This window comes from Electrona antarctica (assembly GCF_951216825.1).
Source record: "Electrona antarctica genome assembly, chromosome: 22".
Taxonomy (NCBI): domain Eukaryota; kingdom Metazoa; phylum Chordata; class Actinopteri; order Myctophiformes; family Myctophidae; genus Electrona; species Electrona antarctica.
Window position 1 is genome coordinate 32,894,366 of NC_136805.1, and position 21,857 is coordinate 32,916,222.

At 43.5% G+C, this 21,857-nt stretch overlaps 1 protein-coding gene across 2 annotated transcripts; it reads right to left on the reverse strand.

Annotated features, from left to right (window-relative positions):
• Window positions 1–11: 11 nt before the first annotated feature.
• On the reverse strand, window positions 12–20,616 carry st6galnac (ST6 (alpha-N-acetyl-neuraminyl-2,3-beta-galactosyl-1,3)-N-acetylgalactosaminide alpha-2,6-sialyltransferase). Of its 2 annotated transcripts, none has more exons than XM_079492643.1 (11): window positions 20,485–20,616; window positions 18,634–19,084; window positions 14,283–14,655; window positions 11,807–11,972; window positions 10,478–10,652; window positions 8,245–8,383; window positions 7,357–7,460; window positions 4,587–4,670; window positions 2,877–2,976; window positions 305–1,781; window positions 12–263 (listed from the first exon to the last, which is right to left on the reverse strand). In XM_079492643.1, the coding sequence occupies exons 2-10, from the start codon at window positions 18,813–18,815 to the stop codon at window positions 1,611–1,613; spliced, it is 1,494 nt and encodes a 497-aa protein (XP_079348769.1). In that variant the 5' UTR covers window positions 18,816–19,084; window positions 20,485–20,616; the 3' UTR covers window positions 12–263; window positions 305–1,610. The 2 variants fall into 2 exon arrangements, with proteins under 2 accessions (XP_079348769.1, XP_079348768.1); XM_079492642.1 differs by having other exon boundaries at window positions 14,283–14,682.
• Between the last annotated feature and the right edge of the window lie 1,241 nt (window positions 20,617–21,857).

Genomic DNA, 21,857 nt, shown 5'->3' on the forward strand with positions numbered 1-21,857 from the left:
AATAGGCCCAATTACAATACCACAGACTTCTTTAATACACTTTTTTTTTAAACATATAAAAGTCACAGTCAAAAATTGCACAATTAGATGTCCCTCCCATCCACACAATCTCACCAATACAATGTTTCAATGACCAGACCTTTCCATTTGAACAATGGAAAATGTTCCACTCTGAAAAGTGTACCATTTTAAATAAACACAAATTAAGTTCCCTGAACTAAATAGTCTCTTTGGTTACATTTTCCTGCAACTCCTTCACAGACCTAACCTGACTCCGCCAGATGGGGCAGCAGAGAGTACAGACCTACATTGTCACACTAATCTGTCAAGAGAGATTAGGTCATTGATAACTTCTGGTCTCCATGGGCCATGCATGGCCTCATAAGTGGACTTCATTTTAACGTCCGGTATGGGTGACCTCATCCGGCAATCAACAACAGTGTGAATGATCTTTGAATATTGTCCTTTTGTTGTAAGCAGCACAAAGATGAGCCCAGGTGCTCTGGCCAATGGCCACACACACACACACACACCAGAGTCCTTGGGAACCATCGCTGCTTGGCACAGAGAGAAAAGGCCACCGGCAACTTATCCACTTTGTGTTGCTGAGGAAACATCCTACATCGTTTCAAATATCCCCTCCCATTACCTCAGCCATGGCTTGCTAAGGGATAATTTATACTTGGAGAAACACAGACGTTTCTTGCCAAAAACGTATAACGTATACATTAGGCTTAACCAGACTAACTAAAAAGATTCACATTAAAGGCACTGAGAGCAATAAGGATTCCATACAGTATGCGTGTTAGCCTTATAATGTTGACCAGTGGAAAAAAAGTCTACACATTTTCTTTGAAATAGCTGTGTAATGTATAAAATAATTGTAAAAAATAAGTTATAACTTACTAAAAGTAAATTCCCTTTCGTTTTCAATTACTGTTCCCTTTCAGTATTGGTCTCTTACAGTTGTTGTTAGCCAATTATGTCGCACACAACACAGAAACACAGAAAGGACTGAACATAATCCGGGTAAATATCAGAATATAGAACATGACAACTGCCCGCAGTGCTCCGAACATCTATTTAGGGCGTGGAGACAGAGGGTATTTTAAGTAAGTGGCCAACTCAATTGCAGTCTTCTCCCATGTGTACAGTAGTACGAACACAGTAGGGAGTCATTCACAGGTCCGAAGCCTAAACACACTGTTTGGCTAGCCTGTAAAAACATAATTAAACGTTTAAAATAATAATAATAATTATTATCATTATAGTTTGGTAAAAAGCACCGTCTAATGTTTAGTAAGAGATCATAGCAGCTATGTGGAGGATCATTCGGAAAATGATCTGCCGCTCTCTTTTCAGCCCCAGGAAGTGAAGAGTGTTAACCTGAATCAGTGCTATAAAAGTGGAGTGGGTGTCTGTTTGGGGACTTCCTGTCATGTGGTTCCACTTCCTGTGGCACCATTGTTTGGTGTTCTCCCTCGGGTTTGGGATGGGCGGCGGCAGCAGTGGCAGCAGCAGCAGCCTGCAGTCTTTGTGTGGCTGGTACTATCCATGTGGTATCCGGGGGGGGTGGGACAAAGACAACTTGGGTTCTGGTTGACTGCAGTTCACTGGCGCATGTAGAGTCGTATGAGGCGTGCTTGGTGCAGCTGTTGCCACAGGCTCATCTCCATTCGCAGGTCGTGATTGATGAAGAAGCCAACGGCATGGTAGGTGCTGTCGTAGTAGTGGTCAGAGTAGTTCCTGAAGTCTGGGGTCATGAAGCCGTACGCGCTGACCTTCATCCACAACAACACACAGAGAAAAGATCCAAGGTTAGGTAGGGGCCAGTGACGGTTCTCACTGCCTCTGTATAGTATAGCACATGTGAAACATAACTGTGTCGTGGTTTTCTGTGAGCGACAGATGAAAATAGACAAACATTTTGTAAAAAGTAGACAAAGTTATATTTGGCAAAAATAGTCAAACATTCGGAGAAAATAGTCAATCTACAAGCGTGTCACATTGCAATGTGTTGGGAGCTAGTACATCTGTTATATTGGCTATTTGCAGTACAAGGAAGTAATTTCATCCACACCAAGTACATTGCTCTAACCATAAATAAAGAGCATCAACAATGATATTGTTAGAGTTGTGGTTATTGTGCTTGGTGTGAACTGTGAAATGCCCGTTAGGCTTTAGCTGGCCAGTTTTTGCTCTGAACTTCATCTGCCAGGCGTGTAGTGTTTCCACACCTGCTGTTCTGAGTCAAACTCCCAATTAGCCCTTATGCAATAATGGTTTCACACGTGCTAATCTGAATCCACTACAATTATTACATTTCACAGCAGTGGCTATTAGGCTAAGCATTTCCACCGGAACAAATGGTCTGCTCCAAACTAATTCTGTTCTAATTGTTACTAGGGGAGCTTTGCTCATTTACTCATACTAATTGGTTCAGGCCTCACACAAATCAAAATTAATGCTTCGGACTCACAACAGGTGAGTAGATAATTAAACATCATGGGGAGAGAAGGAAGACAGGAAGACAAGACATGAACTGTTGACGGCTTCTTCGGGAGTGACTCTTCTCAGCTCAGTAATCAATCAAGGTTACATACAGTACTGCTGATAGGATATGACAGGATAAATATTTACTGCTAATCAGACAAGTGCAGTCATGTTAATACTGCTGTTGCTAACTCATTTGTGTGTGTGTGTGTGTGTGTGTGTGTGTGTGTGTGTGTGTGTGTGTGTGTGTGTGTGTGTGTGTGTGTGTGTGTGTGTGTGTGTGTGTGTGTGTGCGTGCGTGCGTGCGTGCGTGCGTGCGTGCGTGCGTGCGTGCGTGCGTGCGTGTATTTACACAGCAAGATGTGTCTGTTAGTTTACAATACCTGGTCACAGGTGTGGACAGCAGCCAATAGCATCACAGCCCCAGTGGATGGACGATATATGTCCTTGTATCTGGTCTTCAGAGTGCGGGATCGGAGGAATCTGATGACATAATTACATACAGAGCATTGGAATCCATGGTAGTATTTTTGATAGTAAGTTTAAGACAGTCAGGTAGGTTGCACACATCCAGACCCTCGCTGGCGCTGGACAATAGGACCATGTAAAAGAGAGACGTCTGCACACATAGCTCTGCTCCACAGTGTTTAATTTATTTTAAAACACTGGCATTGATTTTGTGAAATCAATGCCAGACTATTTTGGCATTGTGTGCAGACTATTTTTGGTAGTGTCAAGAAATCATTGATCAACTGGCGTCAGAGACAGTGTTTATTTCTAACATAGTTGTTGTATTACTCATGGAGGAAGTGCGTTAAACACACAGGTCGGTGTTCTCCGGAGAAAGCAGGGAGCTTGTGTCATCGTAGGACCAAGCTGCACTCAAATCTATTTAACCCATTTTGACTTGAGATCAGATTCTAAAAATGTCTTCTACATCCTGACAGTTTTCTGAAAAAGCTATGTTTCTATGTCAGTGGTTCTTCGATTTTTCAAAAATAGCAGACCTACAAGCTCGTAGCGCGCCACTCTGTGGCGCGCTATGAGCTTGTAGATCTGCTATTTTTCAATAGCTAAAGCATAACATAATGCTAATACAAATGGGTTAATACCAGGCCTGTGCCATGGAGTTTTGATTCTATATTATTCAGATTGTCAGAACATATTATAATGCCAGGGGTGAACAACATGATAACAAGACAGTAGGGTCAATACTCATAACTAAAAGTGAATATTATTTATATTCCACATTAGGTATAGGCTTGTATTGTGAGCCGAGTGGAGCCAACCATGCCTAAACGTAATTATACTAACAGTGCCTAACCTAATCCCAAAACTCAACTGCTGTTCAATGGTGGGTAATGTCCAAACCAATCCATTCTGCTAGAGCTACCATCAACTTCTGTTTTCAATTGTATGACAATTTATGGCAGCGGTGCCGTAAGGTTGCCGGTTCGATTCCCCGGACCGGCAGGAAATTTTGAGTGGGGACTGGGGAAGCAAATAGTCATCACCCACCCAACACAGCTGAAGTGCCCTTGAGCAAGACACTGAACCCCCAACTGCTCCAGTGGAGCTGTTTAGTGGCCAACAGCATCAGACTGTTGTTGTACTGGTCAGTACAACAGTATCAGAGTGTGGTTGTACTGGTCAGCTCCCAGTACAACAGTATCAGACTGTGGTTGGTTGTACTGGTCAGCTCCCAGTACAACAGTATCAGAGTGTGGTTGTACTGGTCAGCACCCAGTACAACAGTATCAGAGTGTGGTTGTACTGGTCAGCTCCCAGTACAACAGTATCAGACTGTGGTTGTACTGGTCAGCTCCCAGTACAACAGTATCAGACTGTGGTTGTACTGGTCAGTACAACAATATCAGAGTGTGGTTGTACTGGTCAGTACAACAGTTTCATAATGTGGTTGTACTGGTCAGTACAACAGTATCAGACTGTGGTTGTACTGGTCAGTTCCCAGGTTTTAATGTCTGTCTGTTTTTTTCCATGTGCAGGGCGTTGCTGAAAATGAGTGCTTGTGCTTAGCTACTACCCTGGGTAAATAAAGAACCATAAAAACAATTGAGCACTGAACCACTCACCTGTTTCTGAGGTAACGGATGAAATCAGGGTGGTACATCTTAAACTTGCTTGCTGACACATTTTCCCCGAAGTAGTTAGGTGGCCTGAAAAGGAAAGACGGGAATGCTCAAAAAACAGATACAGCCCCACAGGCCAGATACTACTCAGTAAACACGCACAAAGCAGATAGAATTACCAACTTATAATGCTAGCATTGACTACTCAATTTCAGGAATGGAGAAACTTATATCTGATAATTGCTATAAGGGCGTATCTCCGTGATATATGGCATGCTGGTTTCCAATTCATCTGAAAGCTCTAATGATAGATTGAGGGCTTGGAAGGAAGATGTATGAGATGATATATCCTTGGTTGACTGGGGTGCCATATGTGCGAAAATACACAGGCAAAGTGCAAATACTAGATTAAGATACTTCTTTCATCTTCTGGACTCTCTGGGATGCTGATACATCTTACCTGTGTGGACTTATTCTCATTTATCTGCTTATGAATTGACTTCTGCTAAATGTTTCGTTTTTTGTTGTTGTTGGTGTTGTTTGTTCTGTTTTATTGTTCCTTTTCGCTCCTGTGAAAAATGTCAGCGAAAAATATTCACGTTGTGTATATTTGTGGAAAAAAAACCCCACTTCTTATAATGGATTATATAAGCTTGTGACAATGTTTAATTATTGTTATAAGAACTCTCAAAATACTTTATAACTTTATAATCAATCAAATTATAAAGCACATTATAAAATTACTTATAAGGTCAAGCATTATTATCCAAACATGTTCGGGGGTATTTTAACACCTACTCTGGTATTCACTGCATTTGGAAATGTGATATTAATTTAATCAGACACACCCTATATACTGTGAACCCATTGTAACATTTTAGATTAATTGAAAACACATGTCCTTGGTTCAGGTGATTGTCATTGGCTTTCTAATGCATGAGGTGGCTGTGCTTTTTCAATTATTTTTTCATATATTTTGTATTAAAAAAAATAAGAAAAACAATAAAAAGAAAAAACTAAATAAAATGAATGAAAAAAGTAATTGAAAGAACACAGCCCCCTCACTTATTAGAAGGACAATATCAGTCACCAGAACCAATGACGGGTGTTTTTGATTAACTTATCATGATTAAAATGTAGTTTTAGGTCACAATGGGTTTGTATAGGAAAGGTCTGATAAATAAACCAAATATCTAAATATTGAATCAAGCAACTTAATAAAAACTGTTCGGGGTGCTCACAAAATCCTGAGTACACGTTAAACATTAAAGTGAAATATAATTAGTTTGAACAGGATCACAGTGTATTGTAATTCTGTCATAATTGATATCGTAAAATAAAAGGCTTTAGAATTTGAGAAGAAAGGGAGTCTACTGGCAACCGCGCCTCAGTCAAACAAGGCAAGCCCGGTGTGTCACAAGAGCAGGAATTGACACTGGAACAGCTGCAAGGCAGCGGCTTTATCTTCTCAGGAAATTGATAAGTTTTAATGCTAGTAAACACACCCCGACCAGGTCTCTCACTGAGAGTGTTCTCACTTTTAACATCGTGTCCTGGTTTGGGAATCTCTCAGTTAGAGATAAAAACAAACTAGGTAGTCAACCAGGCAAGCAAACAATTGCAACTTCAGGACATATACAACCACTCCATAACCAAAAAAAGCAATTCAGATTTACAATGATTGTACCCACCCTCTTCGCTCTGAATTTGACTTGTTGCCATCGGGCAGGGGGCTTAGGGCAAAACTAGCTAAAAAGAAGGGTTACAAAACGTTGTTTGGGCCAACTGCTGTGGACATTTTATATAAGATAATGTTTAAACAGTTCACCTAACACCCACTGTTCATGATCACTGTTGCTGTGTTTATGTGAATGCATTTTATATAGTATTTTAATGCATCTGTGTATTTTATGTAATGTTTTATTGTTGTAACTGATTGCCGGTGTGCCAAAGACAAATTTCCATTTTATGTAAATTTAATGGACAATAAAGTTTTCCTTATCCTTATCCTTTGTACTTGACTTATAAGTCCTTATATGATCGAGTCCTTATATGACCTTGAGTCATTATAACATGCTTTAGAATGTGTTAAGATTATTGTTTGTTACAAAGAAATACAACTGTGATTATATTACAGTGTTATAAGCAGATCAGTGCACTATAGCAGTGGTTTTCAACATTTTTCGAATAATGCGCCTTCATCAAGGCGCATTATTTATTCACATTATTTATTCAGCATTTGAGCCACGGACCACCATTTGATGAGATTTAGCCTTGCAGACCCAAAACTAAAGAATATTTTGTTATCATTGGATAGGATTTTGTCCACAATTCCATACTGTATTGATGTTGGTAGGTACCATAACAGGCAAACGTTGGATCAAAAATAACAATTCTACATTCTCTACATTCTCTAATTGTGTAGACTTCTTGTGAATTAAGTAATGCAGATGTTTAACAATAATCTTGAGAGCGTAAAGAGTTAAAGGTCTATGAGGGTCCATTTGGTTACCAACTCTCATTCATTTAGCTGGGGACCACCTGGAACGTCCTCAAGGACCACTGGTGGTGACCGGACCACTGGTTGAAAACTGCATTATACAATTTATACACATGGACTTCATAGGAAGTCTTTCATTCACAGTCTTTCATCAGAACATTGGCAAGAGTTACTTCACTCATGATTCACTCAAATAAACAGTCATTCGTCAGAACATGGCCACACAAAGAGTGACGATGATTCACTCAAATGAAGGAAGGAAGCAACACTTACGAGTCACTGTGCTCCGGGCCTCTCTCCACCGGGGTGTGCGTCGCAGCTGCCTTCATCAGCAGGTAATCACGGTCGTGGTCTGGCAGGAAGACGTAGCGTGTCTCCTACGGAACACAGCGAGGAGAGGAGAGGAGGGAAGGAGGAGAGGAGGGAGGGAAGGAGGAGAGGAGGGAGGGAAGGCTGCTGGTGAGTTACAGATGTCGTCTGTATGGGACACTCATACCAGCTTTCCACATGGCGTCTCTATTTTGGGGAGCAAGGTTTCCCAAATGTTTCCAAAATAGACGATCTAGGGCCCTATCTTGTGCCACCCCTTACCACTTACCCCTGAACTTATTTGGCATTTTTGAGTGGTGCAACCACTCCCTTACGGAGCTATGTGTGTGGCTGGGTGGGTGGCTGGCTGGGTGGGTGGGTGCGTCTGAGCACGAAAACAGCATGGTTGTTTTTCACCACCTGTGCGCAACCTAACACACACACGCACATATTAACTGTATATATGGTGATTTCGGGTGTACCAGTACAGTACAGTGACAGTACAGTACAGTAGAGGGTACAGTAGAGGGGCCCCCACACGGTAACTCTGTCATTTCTCAACCGTTTTGGACACGGGGCGGCTCGCCGGAATCTGACCGGCACCCTGGGTGCGTTCCTGTGGGTCTGGAACTTAATATTTTGAAAAACATTTTTGAATTGTTCAAGCTGATCTGTACTGTACATCGACACGTAGTGAGCTTGTAGATCGGCTATTTTAACTATTAAAAGAAAAGTCAAAATAGTAAAAAAAAAAAATTACTATTTACTATTTTGCAAAACATTTTTGAATAGTGAAAATGGCCAGTCTACAAGCTCACAACGTGTCAATGTAGATTGGCTAGTTGAACTGACCTCAGACACAGGGGGTCCCCGGTAGCCCTGGCCAGCGTAGCTCCTCATGGAGTTCCTCAGTGTGTTGGTGGAGAATGTGTAGTGGGTGGTCCGAGACCCCACATCCTGCTCGAAACCTTTAATGACAGCCCCATTGGTCCTGGAAATCAATTATGTACACACGCACACACACACACACACACACACACACACACACACACACACACACACACACACACACACACACACACACACACACACACACACACACACACACACACACACACACACACACACACACACGTTAATTGCCACTTAGTCGGTCACCGTGGAAACCACATGCAGAGAGCACCAGTTTCTGTGCTCTGGAACCCTGTTTCCCAAACAGAGGGTCGGGACCCATTTGTGGGTCACGGACCAATTTCTTGTGGGTCATGGACCAATTTCTTATGGGTCACAACTCGAGTAAAAATCCCATTTATTTTCCTACATTTAAAAAATATATATTTCAAATGTTGTTTTTAAAATAATAATAAAAATAATAATTTCATACATTTTTAAAACAAACAAACAAATCTAAGAAATTCCATGATTATAAGTGGCGAGCGAAGCGACAAGCCGGGCAAACGTCTAATGAATCTCTCTTCTGACATCGTCAGTGGTACGTGAGAACAACATGATGGATGGCAGGATATCATCAGAAGCTTCTGATGATATCCTGCCATCCATCATATATATAGACCACAAAGGCTACAACAACTTTGAGGCAGCGGTGGCCGAACGGATTGCAGAGCAGTCTTGATACCGGAAGGTCGCCAGTTCGAATCAGCGGTCCGACACGTTAAAATTACCACCGCTGAAGTGCCCTTGAACAAGGCATTGAACCACTACGATGAAATGTTCTATGAGCAGGGCCTGGCTGGAAACAAGTTCTTGAGCTTAGCCCAGATACCCTGGGTAAATATAGTAATCATTTCATTTCATTTCATTTCAACTACACCAGGGGTCCTCAACTAGAAATGCTGAAGGTCCACTAATCATTTTTGAAAAAGACTAAGGTCCAGGTCCCATGAGCGCACTGCGGACCATGCAGCGGCCAGCGGAGAGCGGGGCTCTATGCCTGTTTAGTACAGTCACACCAAGGCAAGCTTATACAAATCGGTTCCCCTCCCAACCAACCAATACTGGGGTGCAGAGTATGGAAATAGAATGTTACACAAATATTCCCCTCCAAAAATGCACAGCAAATGAGAGGTATTGTGTTGAGGCACAAAGAACACTTTTCTTTTTTCAATATTGAGGACCCCTGAACTACACCTATGTTCATCTGAGAGTGAATTAGTTAGTTGCTGCGAGAGTGAGGTCTAGCCAACACCAACACGGGATTCCTGGATCGCTGCCCTCCACAATTTCCTATCCAACATCAGGTTCTTGAGCTCTGCAGTGTTGTCAGCCAAGCTGTCGCGCCACAGCACGTCTATATAGCTTCTTTCCCCTCCTGGCTTTGCCCTGGGTTAGGCTCCCATAGGGTCAATTAAGGAAGGGCAACAATGGGAAATGTGAAAATGAGATTAGATTTAGATAAGACGTTATTGTCCACACCCAGTAGGAGATTGTCAAAACAGCATGAGATAACCCACCGCAACAATAGAGGGTATGCGCGTGACATCATCGTACCTGGAAGTTATGCGGGAACACCCACTGAGTGGCAAAAAAATACTTTCTGGCCTTGCCAGCCCATTCATCCAAACAGAAAAGTCCTGTCTGATTGCATTAAACAATGTTAAACTCAATGTTTAAACAGCTTAAAGAAAAGCTTGAATTATCCTCTTTCTATCTGCAAAGTTTTTGTTTCATGAAAATCCACCATAGAAATGTTATGAGCTACTTTCTGTCAAGAAATGCCCTGCATTTGATTATTTTTGTCAGAGTTTGGAAGTGCTTGTTTTCAATAACACAACATTTTGCTGCCTCCTGCATTATGTGACACTCAGTCTAGATGAGGGGGGCGTGTCCTGATGGGAAAATCATGCATGTGCATACTCTCTATACATTAGTAAGAAAAATACAATTGAACTGTGTTCACAAGGTATATGTTTAGTTTCACATGGTACTATGGTGTGCTTATCAACTCTTGCAACACCGACGTACAATGAATTATGAAGTATGAGTAATGCTGCATTCTTTTTCAATGTATCTGCCGTGTGAACGCAGCATTAGGCTTCGAAGCAGGCCACAGGTGCCATCCATCTACCTGAAGACGTAATCATGTCGGTCGATCTCCCTCCCTTGCTTGGAGTCTTTTAGTATCCCGCCGTTCCCTATCACGGCACATCGGACACACTGGGATCTGTTGCTTCGCTGATTCCAGTCGTCAAACATTTGCCAGTTAGCGGACGAGTTGAGCACAGAGAGAGTTGCCACCAGCGCTGTTGGCACAGAAATAGAAACAATTAGCGTTTGCTTCCGGCTTGACCTGGAGGGTCCCAATATTATATGTGGAAGCGCCAGTCTTAGAGAAGTGTATTTAATACGTAGGCCATAAATGAAAATGTCTTCCATTCCCAGACTTCCTAAAAGCAGCAGCTCAGGACCAGCTAAATTAAGCAAATTAAAAGATAAGATCTTGCCCTGGGCCGTGGCTCAGTGGTCCAGGCACCTTGGCTGGTAATCCAGTCTGGCAGTGTGCCGCGGGTTCGACTCCCGATCCCGACGGCCTTTACTGCATGTCACCCCCCATCTCTCTCCCCATTTCCTGTCAGCCTACTGTCTGTCCCTCCATCAAAAATATAAAATAAAGGTGAAAGCCACAAAAAAACAACATTTAAAAGATAAGATCTTGCTGAATGTGACTAAACATTGCTAGATCAGTTTGTTTGGTTTTTGTTTCTTGTGCAACTGCATACTCTTGAGAGACAGACTTGTATGCGATTGGTTGAGAAGAGAGAGAGGGTATGTGTAAGGGAAAATAGACACATATCTATTTCTCAATGAACGCGATAAACATCATAACCGATAAGAACTATAGTGCAAGTAAGTGTGCTTGACTGGTTTGTCATCCTATCCTCTCTAGGAAGTAAACTTGAGAAGGCCAGATACGGTACAAGCAACACATGCTGACAGCTTTGAAAAGCTCCATTTGACTGGAACAATCTTCCTCTTTCTCTCAGATCTGTTATCTCTCCTGGGCACACCGCGCCATGTACTGTATGGCCTACGTGTGTGCAAGGCGCAAGTCTGCACCTCGACAGAATGCATTTCTAGTTACGTCTGTGTCCCTGTTATCCCCATATATGGAGTTCTTTGTCAGGCATGACCAAATATGGAGTCTATGCAGATGTCAGAACAACATTGTGATGTCAGCACAGGCCAGCTCCATATATGGAGATCTAGGGGTGATCAGGGGTGATCTAGGTAGGGGTACAAAAGCAGAGGCTTTTGTGCTGGCACTGCACTCCCGGTGGCGGTGTGGAACGCGTGTGTCAAGTTTGAAGTCGGTGGGGCGAACGGTTATAGACGTACGTACACACAGAGACGTGGTGCATTTATAATAATAGGATAATTAAAGCAATTGAAGACTTACTCTTATAGTCAACCACTCCCCAGCCATGTGCTCCTGGGTACTGGCTCAGTCGCTCATACTGGTCAGGAGTGGTGGACTTGGCCCACTGGAGGACCGGAACGTGCCTGAGAAAACGGTCGGCGAGGTCAGTCGACGTGACCCTCCTTGTTATGCTGTCGGGGCAGTCCTGATGGGAGGAAAAATAACATACCACGACAGTGTCATCATTGTATACACGTATAGCAGACAGCCAGCTAGACACGACCACGAACAGGACACACAAAAACACACGATGCAAAACGCTAAAAACCTTCACACGCACATGACAACTCTTCACCTCGAAAGAAATGTGACACGCGCATGACAAGAGTATAATTTAGGTTTTAACGCCAACGTTACATACAACATAATGTCTGCGAGATAATCACGAAGCCCACACTACCGAACCGACAGCATTAGTTTCACCCGATATGATTCTCAACCACAATCAGAGGCAATTACAGTACAGTATATTGCGATTATACAGTGTGCAGCTAGACAAGAGCAACTCTAATGATACGTGGGAAGCTGTGGGTTTTGACCTGAGAGACATGTGCTCATTGTGAAAAGGTACGTGTAAGAGTAAAGTATATCTGCCTGACACATCAGCAGAAACAACCCTAATCTGATTGGACTGATTGGCTGAGCTGTGGTTACAACAAAGCATGGCAGTCTTTACTGCTGTGCCTTCTGGGCATTGGGCAGCGCTACTCATTGGGAAAACCACTAGGCTGCATCAGAACCCGGTGATTGCTCACATGAGAGAGACACAAAACCCTGAGGGAGACTTCAAAGAATGTTTTCATTTTGTGTTTTGTGTGTGTGTGTGTGTGTGTGTGTGTGTGTGTGTGTGTGTGTGTGTGTGTGTGTGTGTGTGTGTGTGTGTGTGTGTGTGTGTGTGTGTGTGTGTGTGTGCGCGCGTGCGTGTGTATGTGCGTGTGCTTTCCACACCTTGGTGAACTTCCAAGGAACATTACAGAGTGTGTTTTGTGCTCATCGTGACACCATGGGGCAGAGGGTTAGACTGAGGAATTGAGCCCCGTGCCTATGACGATACTTGACTTGATTCGCTTGGGAAGACAAGCACAGGCATTTTCCCTGTGGCAGCATCCACTTTATATTAAGCCTGATCTCGCTCAACTGATCATCACCTTGTCCAGCCTGCTGAAAAGGTGCGTCAGATGTGTGTGGGGCTCTGCCACAGCTGGGGCAGAGGAGTTTCTCAAGACATGTGTGGGGCTCTGCCACAGCTGGGGCAGAGGAGTTCGTCAGACATGTGTGGGGCTAGAGCACAACACTACATACAGTATGAGCCTTCTGGGCTTTGGGCAGCACTACTCAAGACATGTGCCGACATGTGCTGATAACCTACAGGCTCCTGTAATGTATTTTAACCACAGAGTCAATCTGTATGACGTTCAGTGTTGAGCAATATCACTCAAGAGAGTAATGGTACTTACATATTACTATTATATTACTTATTACTTGGAATCAAGAGAAATATATTACATATTATAATATTACATATTACCCCCCCACCCCCCCCACCCGCAAGGAAAGGAAAGGATCCTACAACAACACAATCTGTTTTGAATAATAAAAATCACACCTGTGTGAAGTGAGGGGCGCTCTAATCATCTTACATCATCGTACATCATCATCAAGAATGGTGGTCCCACCGACATACATATGCCGATTTGCTCTCAGACACATATGATGTAAATTCTCCGTTCATTGTCAATTGTTTGTTCAGACAACACAAACATTAAAGCTGTACATAGAAGGGGCTAGTGCCCCTCAAAAATAAGAAGAGTCACCAATCAGCCAAAAAAAGTCTATAAAATAAAGCAGCAACCAATATTACCATGGATCATTCTACCCACCAGCCAACAATGCCCTTGAAACGGCCTTATTTTAATTGCACAACAGTTCCTTGACTCAGTGAGAAGGGCAACACCCTTTCTCAGCATCAGAGGTTTACAGTACATGGACGGTTGCAGACAGTCCAGTCACAACAAGAACAAGCACATTCCATATTATCCACCACAAGTAAGACGCGCAAACGCGGGAAGCGAACGCAGCTCGTAAATTGCAATAACAACAATTAGAATAAATTATGTACTTTAAAGTTTTTTTTAAAGTTTTTTCTTTTTAAGTTTTTTGTTTAAGTTAAGTTTTTTTTTTAAGTTAAGTTTTGTGTGTGTGTGTGTGTGTGTGTGTGTGTGTGTGTGTGTTTTTGTGTGTACAGCTGCGCCCTCTGGTAGCGGGCGGGTGATGTTACAGCGTGACACACACACACACACACACACACACACACACACACACACACACACACACACACACACACACACACACACACACACACACACACACACACAGACAGACATGTTCTGCTAGGTCTCATAGTTAGTGCTCACTGCGTTCGCAATAACAACACTGACATTCATTTTAGACTCACTGTTTGTAGTGGGATGTCTTCTTCAGTGGCGTAAGTATCCCCGAGGTAGGGTGGCTCTGTCGTCTTGGCAGCGCTGGTGCTGGGCAGCTGTGGCTGAACATTAGATTCTTTGGTAGTGGGCTTGGCGTCATCTTTGGCATCAGGCGCGGGTTTAGACTCTAAAGTGCGATCTCCCAGAAGCGGAGGCGGGTCACTGCTCTTCTTGGCTGGTGTTATTGTTTCAGTGGTTGTTCTTGTCGTCGTTGTGGCGACTCTGGGTTTTGTCGCGGTTTTAACGTGAGCAGCACTTGTATGTTCATTAACGACTGTACTTCCAGACACCAGTGTGGGGTCAAGGGTCGCGGCAGGAGGCGGCGTATGGATCCAGTGGTCTCTGTTGAAGACGAGAGAGTCTTGTGATCTGCCCAGAAAACAAAAAAGTACGGAATTGAGAATGCAAACAGTGGTGGTGGCTAAAGTGCACACTTTTTGTCCTTTTTTTGGTACTTAAAGTAAAAGTATCAATACTGCAATGTAGATCAGAATACTGCGTTACAAGTACAAGTCCTGAATTCAAAATTGACTTAGTAAAAAAAAGTACAAAAGTATTGGTATCAAAAATCTACTAAAGTCTTCCACAAGAATGCTACGAATGGCACTAGGTGTCACATGGATGGACCGCATCAGAAATGTGGACCTCTATGGGGACCTACCACAGGTCACGGACAAAGCCAGAGAGAGAAGGATGAGGCTGGCAGGGCACTGCGTCAGGCACCCAGAACTAGAGGCAAGTACATTTACTTTATGGGAGCCAACCCAGGGCAAAGCCAGGAGGTGAATGAAGCGTACCACCTATGTCGACGTGCAGCGGTGCGACAGCTTGGCTAACAACACTGCAGAGCTCAATGTTGGCTAGACCTCACTCTCGCAGTAGTAGGTATCAAAAATGTACTTAAAGTACCAAAGGTAGAAAGTACTCTTTATATTATGAAGAATGTCCCATTTCAAATGTATAAAAGTTATTTGAAAATAGCAGGTCTACAAACTCACAATTCCGTGGCATCGCTGAAGTGGTCACTAACCACTTGAGCCTAGTGAGGAAGTGGTAAAGTTCCCCAAAACTCCACATTTCAACTTTCAAAATTATTATTTAATATATCTTTGTGCGCAAACACATTTTCACAATAATGGATCACTTCGGTGGAACTAAAATATATAAAAACTGTATATTTAAGAAAGGGGTTATCAGTTATCACATCTTAATTTTTGCAACACACTGAAGCCTTTGTTGTTGTTTGGCTTATGACCATTTGCTATGACGCTCCTTTTACAGACACTTAAAATGAGGTTCTACAGTTGCGGAGGAAAGATTATCTCTGTTGCAGACTTTAACTCCCATGTGAAATATTCAAGGGTAGGCCTATAGACTTTTTTTTCTCTGAGGTTAGCGTGATTGATTGATTTATTGATTGATTGATTGATTTGATTGAGATCTGTTAGGAGACTTTGCCTGTGTCATGTGATATCAAATCACATGCAACATGCAGTGCAGAGCTATTTGACTTGGCTCAGCCTATTTATGATCATCATGACTATCCTTGTTTGTTGTTTACTGATAAGGGGAAGTTCAAAGCGGCGCCACATGTAAATGCAAGAAACTAAGAACAGATTTAGTTTCCTCTAACGGTTTTTGTTGTCTGTCTACTAATTTCTTCCTTATTCGACACTATGACTTCCCATTCGCAACCAACGAAACTAGTCCAGTCAAATATTTATCTTAGACTTTGTCAAAAAATGCACACAAAAGATGTCTCCGCAACCATTATCCAGCAATGTCACAAAACATCATGTTGAATTACTTGCCACGTTTCAGACTTTTGGGTTGCCTTAGCGATAACTCTGCACCAGATGGACCTTAAGCCACTAAGACCTGCCGAACAGATTCTACTAAATGTCTACAGATGTCTTCTAAATAGTGACAGTTTTCTGAAAATCCTATGATTCTGTAAATCTGTATCAGTGGTTCTCAAACTATTTAATGTCAAGGACCCCCAGAATTATCTGTATTTGGCCACGGACCCCCATCTGAAAATATGTTGTTTCAGGGACCTCCCAGGAGCAATGCTTTGAGTTAAAAACGTTTGCTGTGAAATTATATATATATTCTATAGATCTACAAGCTCAAATTGTGGCACTCTATGCCACGCTATGAGCTTGTAGATCTGCTATTTTTCAACAGCTAAAGTTTCAAATAATGGTTTATTTTGTTAAAAGGCTAAGGCCTCACAGATGCGTTCCATTCCAGGTCTTAATGGACTAATTTATTTCAATTACAGCAGCGAGACAGCTGCAGTTTCAGGTAACCATGGTGCTTGCTGGCTTTGAACTTGATTGGTCACTTGCTAGAGGGTCTCCTCTCCGACCATATGGTGCTGATGTCTCGCTCAGCAGGAAGGGAACCTCATAAAGCTCCACTAATGAGGCACAAATGTAATAGAGCAGTCATATTAAAGTGGAACAGGAACTCGTTAATGTCCAACATATACGAAGATCAAGAGCACAAGGACGGGAACAGGAAGGCGAGGACAACCTAGCTGGTATGAATGTAGACCGTTATAAATGCCCCTGAAATATTATATAGAGAAGTGAAACAATATTCGGATGTTTTTGTGTCTATAATCCATGTTGGCATGCATTTAAAAAAAAAAGGTGACACTGTTGTGATTTTAAAATGACCAATGATGTATTCTATCTATAAAAAAAAAGAAAAATAAGTATGGGCTTGATGCCTTTCAGTCTATGAGTTTTATGGGTAAGTCTCCCATTGGTTTAGATTAGAGGCAGCCAATCATGAAAAAGTGTCTACTACGGGCGCTACCAAAGGCAGTAAATGTAGACCAGGCGCTTTTCAAGCACCTGGAATAAAACACAAAAACCTCCTATTAAAATCCACTAGGATTCGGCAAGAGGTGGCGGTGGCTCAGGCCTAGAGTGGCTGGATGGTAACCGCAAGGTTGCCTGTTTGAACCCGGGCTCCCCCAGAGTTAGTGTCGAAGTGTCCTTGAGCAAGACACTGAACGCCAAATTGCTCCTGATGTGCTGGTTGGTGCCTTGCATGGTTTCCACCGCCATCGGTGTATGAATGTGTGTGTGAATGGGTGAATTGATGCACAATCTATGTAAAAGCGCCTTGGATAAAGGCACTATATAAATGCAACATTTACCATTTACCAAGAGAGTGATAGCAAGGAAGAGAGTGAGACAGAAGGATATGCACATGGTTATTTGAATACCCACACATTCAGATAAAAGCACAGCCCCAGAAGATGCAGCAGCCACTCTGGCAGCTCAAAATGAAAGACTTGCGGGTGCCGAATACTGAAACTTATCATTTAGTCCTAACTAGTGTCTGAAATAGACCGGTGAGAGAGACGGCCATCCCCCCCCACCACCACCACCACCACCAGCAGCAGCATACATTTCTGTCTCTGTTCTTAATGCATCTTATCTGGGTTCGCTGGCTTTTAAAGCTGGAACAGTGCCCAGTGTAACACGGCTTACATTTCACATATGCAAGAGACCACCTCCTGTGAAATAACTCTGGGGACATTTTTTTCTTTCATTAGTCTAACAGAGAACTGTGTGGCTCCTTTGTTAAAACCACAATGAGTACAACGAGAAGGGGAATAAGTAGTGGTTACTGAAACCATGGAACTTTTAATTCCCTCCATGAACTTCGGTGTTTGACCCCGTCTCGTTATACAACCCTTGGCCATTAACCACATGAACCCTCTTGCCTGAGGCATGTCTTATTGGCAAACGCTCTGCGAAGGTAGGCGAACATTTGGCGAAAATAGCAGATCTACTCGCTTACGTTGTGAGCTTGTTGTTGTGAGATAGCTGCCTGACTCAGCATAAGCATGGCCGGAAATGCGTTGGCCATGTCTCGCAACCCCCCCCCCCCCCCAATACAAATTGAAGGATAAATAAATACCGAAACCAGATATAATAGTTGAGGAAAGTGTATGCGTGTACATACTAGGCCTATGTAAACTCTTAATTTTCATTTTCCAGCCTTTTGTTTTCCTTTACACTTTTTTACACTATACGATTTTGTACTGCATTTATATGAAACACATCTTGTCCATTGTTATAATTTAGCTATTGAAAAATAGGAGATCTACAAGCTCATAGCTTGTATTTTTGAAAAATCGTGAAAATATTTATTTCAGAAAACTGGAGAATTTAGAAGATTTTTTTTTAAATTTCGAGGTCAGGCCTGAATGGGTTAAGAAAAGATGCGTGCATGTGTATAACATGCCATTGCCCAATAAGTGTAGACAGGTTTCTTCTCCCCATCATAATATCTCACCTGCTTGGTTCCGGAGAGCTGTCGTGGCCGTTGCCGTGGTGAATGCGCGCCAGGCGGTCCGCCATGTGCCAAGGCACGTGGATCTCCAGGTTCACACACAGGATGTAGAAGCTCAGCACGGAGACCACGGTCAGGAAGAAAAGCACCAGCCTCCTCTTGCGTCCTCCCATCACGCCTGCCATGACGACGATGATGATGATGATGAGCCGGACCCTGGCCGGCAGGCCGCTGCGTTCGTGGCCCCTCCTGCCCTCAGCTCACCCGGCGGAGGGAACATGAGGAGACGCTGGGGGGGCTGGCGGACGACTCGGCCCTTCTGGAGACAATGCTTTGGGTCATCCAGGAGACGGACACAGGGAGGAGGAGGGGGGGGGGGGGGATGCAGCGATGGTGGAGGTGGGGTGGGGTGTAAATTAGCCCCACAATAGGATCTGGGCACCGCACTGGAATTCTGTCAACACACACAGGGGAAGGAGGGAGAGAGGCGGAAACTTTATCTTGTGGTGTCAACAGAGCGGCCAAATAATCCTTTTTTAATGAAACCACTGCTGCTCACATGCAGGCAGGATCACCACCACCTCCGTATCCCCTTTACAGTGCATCTCTCCCTCGCTTGGAATTTATTCGGCATTTGAGCCACGGACCAACATTTGATGAGATTTAGCCTCTCAGACCCAAAACTAAAGCATATTTTGTGGTCGTTGGATAAGACTTTGTCCACAATTCCACGCTGTAATGATGTTACCATTAGGATAGATAACAGGCAAACGTTCAATCAGAAATAACAATTATTCTCTAATTGTGTAGACTTCTTGTAAATTAAGTGATGCAGATGTTTAACAATAATTTTACTATTGAGAGCGGGTCCATTTGGTTTCTCTAAGGGTCCATCTGGTTACCAACTCTCCATCATTTAGCTGGGGACCACCTGGAACCCCCTCAAGGACCACTGTTTGAGAACCACTGCTTTACAGCACCTCACCCCCTCTCTCCTGCATTTTGACCTATGGCTAAAACCCACAGCTGGAGGCAGGGAAGTGATGGCTGGCTGCTACAGTAAAACTAGAACAGAAAAGTTCCCTTTCCCCTTCCAGGAAATGTTTTCTTATGCAACCCCCCACCCCCCCCCCCCCCCCCTGCCTTGTGGTTCAAATGAACATTTCTGAGCCTCCACAAATCTCACCAGGATCTAAAGACATTAGCATACATAGTGAAGACCTCCCTTCAACACTTCTCACCCCTTTGTAACGACTGTGTAACAACAAACAAGTCCTGGGGCAACTTCACTGTTGATGAATTCAATGCCTTCAGAATGCTAACACATCCGTTACAAAGAAGTGAAAATAAGGAACACATGACTGACAACAGCTGTCAACAATGCACTTCATATAGTTTGAAGATAGGAATGGAAAGAATGTGTAGTGATGATGAAGAGCTGATAACAAGTCCAGCTCCCTCCACATCTCTTGATAAGTGGCACACATGGAAACTATAGTGGGAAGGAATGTTTTCTCCCCCAACAAAAGGGTTTTTTATAGACAAAAGAGCATTTCATATCCTTGGCAGGAATTTTCACCTTATAGAAATCAAATACTTTTGCCTGTAAGATCATTCTTGTGTGGGGGAAATGTCCATATATCTCATTACAAAGTAAAATGCATTTACCAAGTTCAATTAACTAAACTGTTAGATATAATCTCCCCCCCTGCTGTGGTCACATACTGTTACTCTCTTGTCTGTCTCTCTCCCTCTGCGTGTCTGTCTTGTCTTACAAAGTTTGAATATGCAAACCAAAACATTTAATGTTTTATGCAAACATTTTATGTTTGCAAAAAATGTCCCCTCACTCACCGATGAGCAGTCCTTTCAGTTCTCCTGTAGCGGCTGTGTGTGTCCTCTCTCTGTCTCTCTCTCTCTCTACTGTACACACACAGTTACAATACCTCCAAGTGAAGTCAAGTCAGGAGCAGCTCTGTCTGTCTTGTCTTCTTGCTCGAAGAGAGAGAGGAGGAGTGTGCTCTCTCTGAGTCCCGGCACAGTAGGGGCGGTACCATTGTGAAATGAGCAACAGCTGCTGGCAATTGGTCAACTCCCTCAAACCAGTGTGAGGGGTGAGGGGTGGGGGGTGACAGAGAGAGAGAAATCAGAGAGAGAGAGTCCCCCTTGAGTCTCCAACCAAGGTTGTAATAAAGTTAAGAAAGATGAGAAGGGAATACGGCTCTAAAGGGAATCCTCGCTATGTCAACAATGTGTAGAGATCATGAAACATAATGACAGACAAACAGTGTGCCCCCCAGACAGACAGACAGACAGACAGTGTGCACTGCTCCCACAGACAGACAGACAGACAGACAGACAGACAGACAGTGTGAACCCCACAGACAGACAGACAGTGTGAACCCCACAGACAGACAGTGTGAACCCCACAGACAGACAGACAGTGTGAACCCCACAGACAGACAGTGTGAACCCCACAGACAGACAGTGTGAACCCCACAGACAGACAGACAGTGTGAACCCCACAGACAGACAGACAGTGTGAACCCCACAGACAGACAGACAGTGTGAACCCCACAGACAGACAGACAGTGTGAACCCCACAGACAGACAGTGTGAACCCCACAGACAGACAGACAGTGTGAACCCCACAGACAGACAGACAGTGTGAACCCCACAGACAGACAGTGTGAACCCCACAGACAGACAGACAGTGTGAACCCCACAGACAGACAGACAGTGTGAACCCCACAGACAGACAGTGTGAACCCCACAGACAGACAGACAGACAGTGTGACCCCCACAGACAGACAGACAGTGTACCCTCCACAGACAGACAGACAGTGTGACGCCCACAGACAGACAGACAGACAGACAGACAGTGTACCCCCCACAGACGGACAGACAGTGTGACCCCCAGTCATACCGAGACAGACAGACAGAGAAATACAGACACTCACAGAAAGACGGGCGCACACGCATACGCACACACACACACACTACACACACACGCAGTCATAAACAAACACAAAAAGGAACTGTCAGGCCCGGGCCGGGGGACAAGAAGGAACATGCAGGACAAACGAACGTCCCAAGGTACAGAAAAAAAACCACACAAAAAATAAAAACCTGCTGAGCTCGAACCAAAGACATTATGTCAGTGTTGTTGTTTTGTTTTTATCAGCTACTACTCAATTTCCCTTCAGGGATTAATAAAATATACTGTA

Coding starts and splice junctions, on each gene's coding strand:
- st6galnac (XM_079492642.1), bottom strand. CDS start 18,815: ATGGCAGGCGTGATGGGAGGACGCAAGAGGAGGCTGGTGCTTTTCTTC. Junction 14,683..18,633: donor AGCTCTCCGGAACCAAGCAG/GTGAGATATTAT, acceptor TTTTCTGGGCAG/ATCACAAGACTCTCTCGTCT. Junction 8,384..10,477: donor CGACATGATTACGTCTTCAG/GTAGATGGATGG, acceptor ATTGATTTCCAG/GACCAATGGGGCTGTCATTA.